The sequence below is a fragment of the Haliaeetus leucocephalus genome, unplaced genomic scaffold, assembly GCF_000737465.1.
Source record: "Haliaeetus leucocephalus isolate CR32 unplaced genomic scaffold, Haliaeetus_leucocephalus-4.0 Scaffold273, whole genome shotgun sequence".
Classification (NCBI taxonomy): Eukaryota; Metazoa; Chordata; class Aves; order Accipitriformes; family Accipitridae; genus Haliaeetus; species Haliaeetus leucocephalus.
The window spans coordinates 1,952,221-1,962,660 of NW_010972709.1; the positions used below are offsets into that span (position 1 = coordinate 1,952,221).

The window sequence follows — 10,440 nt, forward strand, 5'->3', positions numbered from 1 at the left end:
CTCCCATCCCACTTATCACAGCTCGTTAGCCGGGGTAATGCTGCTCACAGATGAGCTTTGGAGATCTTTGCTTTGCCACAAGCCGTTACCTGCGCTGGAGTGGTAACTACGACCCCAAATCTTTCCCACTTCCCCCGTCCAGCTGCTCGCCGGCAAAGGTTAGCAGCTTCTTAATTCTCAGCAGTTCTGTGGAGCTGAGGGAGGGATTTAAATACTGGCAAACCCCCCAGGCTGGGGCTTGTTCCCGCAGGGCCATCCGTTGGGACCCCTGGCCCCCGTGGAGATGCTTGTCCCAGGGGATTTAGGGCTGTAGACAATTCCTGAGCATCCCCGGGAAGGGCTGGAGGGATTAAACCCACGGCGCAGGTTCAGGTGTGGGAAGAGTCAGAAGAGCAGCAAGTTAAAATAACAGTCTCTTATTTTATTACCAGCAGACGAGCAGGCGAGTGGTGGGTGGGCACCCAGCCGGGGGGGCCACCGTGACCTGCCTGCGCACCCCTGCCAGCTCCGATGCTCCAGGGACTTTGGAGTGCTGCTGTTTTGGGACCCCCCCTGGCCCCACAGCCCTGTCCTTGTCACCAGAGGGGGAATGTGGGGAAGTGACAGCATCCACCCTGCCCCCAAATCCTCGGTTTTACACATCATTTTTCCTTACCTGCCTGCATGAGCGGTCTGTGGCTCCGGACAGTGGGGGGGTTCGGGTGGGGGGGGGGGGGGGAACAGAAAAAGTTGCTTCACCTTAATGACGAGCTGGGTCATCAGGACGGTGCCTTGGTTTAGTGGCACTGTCACCAGCCCCTGGGCAGGAGGTCGGGGCGAGCATTTGCAAATGCCCGGAGGAGCAAAGCTTTGCAAAGAGCTGGTGGGAGCACAGAGGGTGTGGGAAGGAGCACGACTAGGCACTGGGACTGGGGGGGGACCTGGCACCCAGGAACCCCCAGCCTCACCCCAGGCAGCACCCGGCACCGGCTGGCAGCATCCTCGGTTTCTCCCACCTGGCCCCTGCACCGGCTTCCCCGTCCGCCCGCAAACAAGGACGGATGAAGGACGAGATCCTGGCACAGCTTCCTCCAGGTCACGGCACCCTCCCGGTGCGTCCACCCTGCCTTTGCTCCTGGATTTTCCAGCTCCGATGACTCAGCTCCCTTTTTAACTCACCAAGTGGAGCCGGGCGCTGGTGGCTTGGCGCTGCTTTTAATTTTTTTTGGCTGGTCAGGTCATCTTATTTGCTACTGATAATGTTACCTCCTGGGATGCTGGAAGACAGCCCAGTCTGAAGAGAAGACTAAAGCTCCCTAAATAAGCTCCAAGGTACGGACACGAGCCGCCGGGTGCTGGGATGTCGCCCATGTGCATAAGGCTTCATCTTCCTGTGCGTGGCTCTGAGCCGTCCCAGGAATAACCGCGCTCGATTTGTCCGCAATGCTGAGCCCTGCCTGTCGCCGTCTCCTTTTTTCCATCTCTTTCCCTGTGAACCCTCAGGCTCAGGTGGGCAAAAGTTCATCTGTCCCAGCGGCTTTTTTGCTAATTTTCCTCCAGCCAAGAGCCACGTCTGCTGGAGGAAACCTCCCATCTCTGCACAGAAATGTATTCATAAAAAAAGAAAGAGGGAGAAGAAGAAGGAGAGAAGCCCCGGCGTGGCTGGGAAGCTGTCTCTTCGTATTCCAAGTGTGCGGTTCAGGTCTCGTATCGGCGGTGCACAGTCCATCCCAGAGGTGCTCGGTTCACAGTGTTGGTGCAATCTGCCAAACAGACGGATCAGCTAGGAGACATTTCCAAAAGAAGCTGGAACAAGGCGGGAGAGGAAGGAATAAACAGCCTGCAGGGTGGCACGTTCCAGCTCACCCATTGCCAGTCCCGGAGAATCCCATCCCTTCCGTGCAAAATGCCGCTAATGGATTTTGGGTTGTGCACGGCAGCCTGCCCCTGTGCACCACAACCAGTGCATTACAACTCATGCCTGCGCACCACAGACTGTGCACTGCAACTCGTCCCTGTGTACCACAACTCGTGCACCACAACCCATCCCTGCGCACCACAGCCTGCGCACCACAGCCTGTCCCCGCGCACCGCAACCCAGCCTTCTGCACCGCAGCCCCTCTCCATCCACCCCAACCTGTGCTCCGCACCCCATCCCAGCCACGGCGTGGGTCGCGTTTGCATCGGCGACGTGCAAGTGGGTGCCTTGGGTTTTGGCAGCCACCCAGCCACTGCTCTCCTTGTCTGGATGGGCCGCAGGAGGGGCACAACCTCCCCGGGGTTGGGATTCGTGGCTTCTCTCCCTGTTGGGGCTCTCGCCAGCCCTACCTTGGCTGAGCAGCTGCAGGTTTCGGACCTCCTCGCGCACCTGGAGCTGCAGGACCTGCTGCAGGACCTCCTGCCGCTGCGCTTCGTGAGCGATGCCCATGCGCTGCAGCTTCTCCCCGTTCAGCCGCAGCAGCGCCCGACCTGCAAAACACGGCATCGCTCAGTGCCTGGCTGGCAGCAACCGTAAAAGTGCAACTCAAGTGGGAGCCCATCTTCACGTGGGAACAAGGAGAGGGAAAGGGAAGGAGTCCTAAAATGCTCTTTCACCACCTGGACCCCCAGGGATGGAGAAGCCTCACAGGTTGCCCCGCTTTTGGAGAGCACCGGGTGGCAGCTCGAGGTCCCCAGCCTTGGGACAGGTACTGGCTCCAGCAATCACGTAACCCATCCCTGCAGGCAGGAGCTTTCCATTTCTCCACTCCACCTCCCGCATCAGGAGATGTTTTTCCGAGCGCACGGTCCCCGCGCAGGCTGGCCGTCCCGGGGCAATGGCGGTACCCATCAAAATGCATTAGCGTTGCCGTCACCGTCCCCGGTGAGCCACTCTCCTCCAGTCCGGGGGCTATTAGACAAGGGATTTACAACCAGCTTTTGTCCTTGTTTCCCAGCGTACATTTGCTAATGCTGCCTTTGTTTCCCATGCAAGGGCTGGCTGAGCTCCTGCATTAGGGTTTTGCATCCCTCCCGGGCAGCTCCAGCGCTCCCTTCCCTGCTGCTTTCTCCTGGCCCTGGCAGAGCTCTGCCCGGCCATGCACACGTCATGGTCAGAGCAGGACGATGCTCATATGTAAAGGTCAAAGCCACTGTCCCCAGGGGGCAAAAGGGAGAGAGCAGGTCCTAGAGGTTATTCTCCTCCAAGGACTTGGCTGGGAGTTGGATTCAGACCTGGAGGAAGGCATTTGCAGCTTGGACTCCAGCTGGGTGGAGATCTTTCCCCTTCTGCAAAAATTTTCAGTATTTAAAAAACTATAAAAATAATCTTATTATATTAATCTAGGCGAGGAGAAGACTCTTCCCCATTTCATAAACTACAATCTCCCCTGGGCAAATTATGCTCATTTTAAACAACCTCCAGCCTGTCCTGGAGCTCACCCTGGTGGCGGATGCCTCCTGCCCAGCCCGGGTGGGTGTCCCCCTGCCCGGTGCCATGGGGCGGCTCTCCTCCATGGGGAGAGGGGACAGAAATGGGGGGTACATCTGCCTTCCAAACCTTGAACCTCCAAACAGCTATTTCCCGGGAGCGCATGCCAATGGCAATTAGTACTGGTGATTAGTGAGGGTGTATACCGTACCTGTGATGGCGTGGTGGGAAAACGCCTCGACATAGATGAGATAGTTATGCGGGCAGTGCTTCTTCAGCCATTTGCACACATCCTGCTGGGTCCAGAGCACCACTGGCTTGGCCAGGCTGCCCAGCGTGGGGCTGGTGTGGTAGATGCCATAGTGGTCACAGGCACGGCCCTGTGGGGAGTGGGAGGGGAAGGGGTTAATGGGATTTGGCCCCGTGAGGAGGAAAACGCCTTGGCCGGGAGCCCACGGGGACACGCGATGGTGCCAGCAGACTTTGGCTTTGCACCTTCTGGAGTCCCTCGGCTTACCCCGAAATAGCAGCATCAGAGGAACTGGTGAGAGAAGCCAGGGGAGTGGGGACGGGAGGCCGAGGTGGGGGTCCTGGCCTACATAGACCCCACACCTGGGAGCTCCCTGGCCCTCCTGCTGCAGGCAAGAACCCTGATCCGCCTCCCCTACATGTTTCCCAGCCCAGCAGAGCATCGTATGGGCTCAGGAGGCGTCCTGGGGATCCCCAGGCTCCCCCCCCTAGGCAGAGAAGGGCAGCTCTGTGGGGATGGAGCCAGCAAGGTCCTGGGGGGCAGTGGGCACCAGTGCAAAGCCATCCCCACCAGAAGTTGGTACTGATGCAAAGCCATCCCCACCAGAAACTGGTACTGGTACAAAGCCATCCCCACCAGAATTCCTCGGGGAGGGACCCACCAGCCAGTTGATGCCCTGGAGCAGGAGGGACTCTCTCTCTCCTGCTCAGCCTCCTTCAACCCTGAGCTGACCAGCCACGATGGTTGGTGTCTAAAGCCACCTTTGAACGCCGCAGCTCTTTCTTGGGGTGCTGCCGTGCCCGGAGACACCTGGGGTTGCAATCCTCATCAACCTGGTGTGCCCTGGCCATCCTCCACCTCCTGGAGACCTCTGCCATGCATCCTCACCCCTTGCCCGGACTGCCCCGGTCCCCAGTGCAGGCTGCTCCCTCCGGCACCAGTTGCCCGCCTGGCCTTGGTGCCTGGCAAGCACCTGCCTGGTGGCAGGATGGGACCAGGACCTGCAGAGTGGAGGGGATGGAGGAGGCGAAGCGGTGCCCATGGGGAGATGGGGCTTGTCTGCTGGCATCCCTCCCTCCCTCCAGGTGCCTGCTGGAGCAGCCAGTCTCGCCCCGAGCCTCCCGGTAGCTCCATTTCCTCGCGAGGTCCTTGCTGCCCGGATTTATCCCGGTACGGAGCAAACCGAACGCCTTGAGCTGCAACAGCACAGAGAGACGAGCCCACTTCTCCCAGGGGGATCTTCAAGGCTGGCTGCGAAATGGGGCTGGGGGATGCAGGAATCCACCGTTTCCTGGGTTTAGCCCCCGGGGGGGAGATCGATGAGCTCTCCGCTGCCGACGATGCCAAGACTTGATCCTCAAGCAGCACCAGCAAACTTCACTCCTCCGAAGCGGCTCCCTGCGCCCGAGCTGCCGGGACTGTCCTGGACTGGACCACGGGCAGGTGGGGATGGGAAAGGGGTCCCCGCTGCCCGCAACAGGAGGGGACCGCAATTGCCAGGGTCCTCACCCGTGTCTGGGACACGGCAGGGGCATGGCAGAAGCAGCAGCCGATGCAGGGATATGCCAGCATGGGAAAGGTCGACAGTGCTTGGACCGCAGTATGGCAATGTCATCCTCCATGTGCGAACATTGGCTAATTAAGCATGCCTAATAGAGGAGTGGAGATAATTAGTGTAACACTGACTCCAGACATCCCGCGGTTACTGATACTAATGACACGTCCCTGAGAGATGCCAAAGAGGAGGTGGCAGAGGGCTGCGGGGTCTGGGATGTTTCCCCTGGCCCCATACTGGGCAGTGCTCACCCCACGGAGCCCGGCCAGCCTGCTGCGCCCAGGGGATCACTGGGGCTTGGAAAGGGACCTTGCCTCAAGGAGGGCTCGCCTGTGGCAGCTGGGGACATTCGAGCGAGAGGGAAGAAGGCAAAGTTGGGAGGCTGTAAATTAATAACCAAGGAGACCATCTCCAAAGCAGACGGAAAACGTGATAGGCAATGCGCACAATTTGGTTTCCCAACCAAACCAAACCCCACCTTTGGGGGGGCCCCCGGACACATCCCGGGAGCTGCCTGCCTGCGGGAGCAGCCCCAGCCTGCGCCGGCCGCTCAGCTCCTTCACACTCGGCTGAGCGTGCCGGAGAGCGTGCTGTGGGGAGGAGGAGGCGATTTGTTCTGGGTTCACTAACGAGCGATGATGAGAAGTGGAGGGGCTGGGAGAAATAACAGCCAGCTTCCCGTAAGCTTCCTGCGAGCTTCCCGTGAGCTTCCCGCAGCTATTATCCAACTAACCCTCTGAGGCACTGGGGAAGAGGTGACAAACAACCTGCAATTTCCCTGGGCACTCTCACATCTGCAAGCAGTTTGCCCGTCAGACACAGCCCCACGCTTGGGACCCACCTCAGCATCCCTAAACCCTGCGTTGCCGGCTCGGGGCGTATCATCCCCTCCGGCTGGCGAAGCCCCCCCAGCGGGTCCCCGAGCGAGCCCCTGCGCATCCTGGGTGGGAAGGGGAGGCGTAATGAATCACAGACTCATTTTCCAGCCGGTTGAGCTGCGCTGTCTCTCTGATAAACTCTCAGCCGTGAATATTGAGCGCCGGTGTTGAGGAGAGCAGGCGGGAGGCTGCTCGGAGGTGGCTGGGGGGGAGCTGGGTGGTGGGAGCCATCCCCTGGGAGCTGCAAGGAGCAATTCACGTCACCTCCCTCGTCTTGGGCATTTTTCCTTGCTTGTGGCAAAATTAAAGCCTTTCTCCCCATCAAATCCCTCTGGGAGGTAGGTGGAGGCAGACAAGAGAGAGCCATGATGAACGCAGCTGGTACCCAGAGAGTGGCTGGCGTGTCCCTGTGCAGGCAGTGCTGTGCAGGCAGGACTGTGCAGGCAGGACTGTGCAGGCAGGACTGTCCCCATGCTTTTCGCAGAGGTGTGAGAGGGAAAGAGCCAGTGGGGTGCTTGAAGGGGTGAAGGGGACAGTGCCACCAGGACAGGGGACACTGCACCCCTGGAGCTGCCGCTCCTGGGAGCATCACAGCATCTCCATGTTGGAGGCTGGAAGCTGGGCAGTTCCATTTCCCCCATTTTCTTTCCAGTGCTCACCAGCTGGACGTGCTGCCTCTGAACGCTGCTCCCAGGGTGTTACAAAGGGGTTAGGAAGCACCAGGAGCTGCACGCTGGGAAGATGCTCCTTCCCATGGCCGTGCAGAGGCAGGGCAGCAGGCAAATGGCTGGAAACCTTCGGCTCACAGCCTCATTAATGCAATGAAGTTCAGAATTTTAGGAGGACAATGGCCTAAAACTGGCTAAGAGACATACCCAAGCGCTCAGGGATTTTACGGCATTATAAGGAATTTGGTTCCGGCACATTTACTGCAAAATTGTATTTAGTCCCATGTCCAGGCGTGGAGGGGACGCGACATGCAGAGCTCACCCCAGCCCAGTCCCCAGCCTGATGATAATAATTAAATTATTATATTTATGTATATTACTATAATTAACTGCCCAATAATCACGAGGGCTTTCAGCAAAACAGGATCTAAAGGCCTGATCCTGCAGAGAAAGGAGACATGTTCCTGCAGGGAATCGATGGGATGGGGGGGACGACGACAAGGAGCCGTCTTCTCCCGGGCAGCCCCGGGGCAGGGGCCGGGGGTACGGAGGAGCCCGGCGGGTACCTGCGAGCCCTCGGTCCCCGGCTGCCGCAGGAGCTTGACGGTCCGGCCGCTGTCGGCCCGCTGGCTCCGGCCGTCGTGCCAGGTGAGGCTGCTGCCCGGGTTCCTCTGCAGGCGGTAGCTGAGGTTTTCGGCCGAGACCGTGTGCTCCAGGAGGCTGCGGCAGAAGCTGAAGTGAGCGGCGGCGGCTGCGGAGGGAAGGGGGGTGAGAGACGGCCGCGTTTGGGCACCCAAAAATGCCTCTTGTACCCCACGGGACCTGCCGAGCTTGGCTGTACCCCCCACTGCCAAAAATCTCTTCCCTTCCCATTGCCAGGGAGAAAACCCATCAGCCCACGAACTCGCCGGCTGGCGCCGTCAAGATGTTTGCCCACACAAACCCCTCGCGAGCGATGCTTGTTTTGACACCCGCCTGCCGAGCAGACGCGGGGACCCCACAGCTGATCTTTGCCGCGTGGTTATAACCTCCTGCTCATCACCGCCGCTCTGCCGGGAGAGACGCCGGGAGGGGGCGAAGGGGAAAAGCCACTTTCCATGGACCAGGCTGACATTAAACTGCTGTCGCCTCGGGATGGCGAGCAGAAAAAACCCCATCCTGGGCAGCCTGAGGGAGAAGGGGATGCAGGTTGGCCCCCCCCCAGCACAGACCGTGGTTGCGTGGGGACGGCTGCTGCCCCACAGATGTGCAAACCTGCACACCCAAGCGAGGGCCGAACACGCACCAGCCCATCTACCGTGGCCCAAAAAGAGCCATTTACCCACGACGAGGGTTTTTGTCCCTCCAGCTCAGGGGTTTTGGGTTGCAATGAGGATGCAAAGCTTTCCTTTGGGGGGGCTGAAGGGACCCGGCTGCTCTGGGAGGAGGATGTGTGGGTATTGGGGGTTCATGCACTCATCTGCTCCAGATAAAAGCCAGCCGGCTTGACATAAGCAGCGCTGATCCACAGAAGCAAAGACCAGAGCATCCCCCAGCTCACCTGCTCCCACCACAGCAAGCTGGGCAAGCCATGAACCACTACCGAAATCAGAGCAGCACCCGAAGGAGATCTACCTCCAGGGGTAACCCACCCTGGGAGAGCGGAAGGGCTGGAGAAAACCTGCTGCAGCTCATTTTCATCATTGGTGGGTTTTAAGAAGGAAGAGGTTTCAAAGAGACCTCTCGAGCACACCTTCATGCAAGAGGAGACCAACCAGCCCAAAGAAGTCAAAATGGAGCAGCAAACGGTTGTTGATGTATCCGTGTAGCCCAGATTATCCAGACCACATCACACCACTTTGCTCCTTAAACACACCCAGCAACAAGCATTGCCTTGGGGAAACTGAGGCAGGGGACCTGACCGACAGCTGGGGAAGCAATTTGATGGAAAACAAGCTGAAGGGAGATCCATGGAGGGGCTCAGTGCCGAGCAAAGGCAGAGCTGGCAGGGGTGGTCTCTGTGACTGTCTCAGGCGATGGGGATATCTCTGATGGCTTCCTGCAGCCTTAAACACCCTGGACCCAGCGGGCGAGGACCGCAGCGAGTTGTGTTCCCTCCAGCCAAGGATCCCTGAGATGCCCCCGGCTGTCCTGCCCCGGCACCCAGCCCTGCCGTGGCCGTGCTGGGCTACCCCTGAGCTGAAAACCACCCATCCCACTGGGCACTGGGGGCAGATGTGGTCCCGGCAGGTCCGGAGGGGATGGTGCCAGAGCTGTGTTCTTCGGGCTGTGCCGGGGCTTCCCCAGGACTGGTTGCAGAAAGGCTCAGTTAGGGAGTGGTGAGGAAGAGGGCTCTGGCCATCATCAGAATCTGTATCCATGGGGGGCTATAGAGCATCTGCCACCAGCAGCAGGACGTGGGCATCTACGCTCCTCCAGCAAACAGGGCTGGAGGCGAGAGAGCCGGAGCGAGAGCAGATAGGAGAGCGGGGGGAAAGACGAAGGGAAAAAGAAGACAAGAAGAAAGGCAGGGCTGGGAATGCCGGCGGCACCGCTCCCGTCGGGGGCAGGCAGCTGCTGCCCCAGAGCCCAGAGCTCCAGCCAGCTCCTCCGACAGCTCCTCTGCAGCCTCCTGCTCCCCCGGTCCAGCCCTCGGGTCCCAACTTTCCCATCGCCCGGCAGCACTTGACCCGGGTAAGGGTAGGGGGGGAGCTGAGCCAGGGCACACAGGAGCGTTTCAGAGCAAGGGAAGGATGGGGGTCAGAGGAACCCCGCGGCAGGGCAGCCCCTGGGCTGGCTCAATGCCGGGACACGGAGGTGGCCTCCGCCACGGGCTCTCCTCTCCTTCCCATGCCCTGCATGGGAGCAGCCACAGCAATACCACGAGCACCCAGCCGCCCTCCAACCCCTCCACTCCTCTTTCTGCTGAGCCGGAGGCTGTGCCCACCAGCCAGGGATGCACATGCAACATCTCCCCCCAACCCTGCCGGCCCCTTAGCCCCCCCAGCCGTGGCCTGAAGACCCTGGCCATGCCCTGCAGCCCCCCTCACCTGGCTCGGGTGGTCCCTGCGAGCTGCGGATGGTGGAGACGCAGCAAAGGGATGGCCGGCCCTGCTGCATCTCGGCAGGAGGAGGGATGCGCGCGAGCGTTCGGCAGCACCGGCTGTCACGAGCACGGCTCCATCCCTGCCTCCCCTCATACCTCGTCCACACCTGACCGACTCCCCCGATCGCCTCCCTCCCGCTGCCAATAAATGGTGGCTGCACGCTCGCCCCAGCTCCGGTGCTGGGCAGCCCCCAGCTGGCCTCACATGGGGAGGGGGAGATGAATTACACCCCCTCCCCGCTGCCCCGTGGGCGTTTGATCCGGAGAGATGCTCGGTGTTTTCCCTGCGTGCTCCCGCCTAATCCCGTGGCAGGGCCAGCTGGCACTGGGATGGATGGGAAGCCTGGGGGGCTGCTGGGGGGACACCGGACCCGCCGGGCATCGAAGTGCCCCGAGGCTGAGCTGAGTTGTGGCAAGCTCATGTGTGGCGGCACCCGGGTCACCGGTGGCTTGAGGCATTTGGGATGTGGGAGGAAAAGAAAAGAGGGAGCGCGGTGATGAGCATCCTTCCCAGGCAGGGGCTGCGGGGCTCAGCATGGTCTGCTCCTGCACCCGGCCAAAGCCGTCATGGTTATGGCCATGGTTGGGGTCCAGGCAGAGGGGGGTCCCTGCAGCC

The 10,440-nt window shown here is 60.3% G+C and overlaps 1 protein-coding gene across 1 annotated transcript; it reads right to left on the reverse strand.

Moving 5' to 3' along the window:
• Positions 1-1,677: 1,677 nt before the first annotated feature.
• On the reverse strand, positions 1,678-9,838 carry SAMD10 (sterile alpha motif domain containing 10). The gene is made up of 5 exons (XM_010569484.1): positions 9,769-9,838; positions 7,306-7,496; positions 3,600-3,768; positions 2,308-2,448; positions 1,678-1,742 (listed from the first exon to the last, which is right to left on the reverse strand). The coding sequence occupies exons 1-5, from the start codon at positions 9,836-9,838 to the stop codon at positions 1,678-1,680; spliced, it is 636 nt and encodes a 211-aa protein (XP_010567786.1).
• Between the last annotated feature and the right edge of the window lie 602 nt (positions 9,839-10,440).

Bases quoted from the DNA above. Each gene is read 5' to 3' on its own strand.
- SAMD10 (XM_010569484.1), bottom strand. From the start codon at position 9,838: ATGCAGCAGGGCCGGCCATCCCTTTGCTGCGTCTCCACCATCCGCAGC. The intron at 2,449-3,599 runs GTACGGTATACA...CGTGTTTTGCAG, and splicing joins TTCCCACCACGCCATCACAG to GTCGGGCGCTGCTGCGGCTG. The intron at 1,743-2,307 runs GTAGGGCTGGCG...TCTGTTTGGCAG, and splicing joins CCTGCAGCTGCTCAGCCAAG to ATTGCACCAACACTGTGAAC.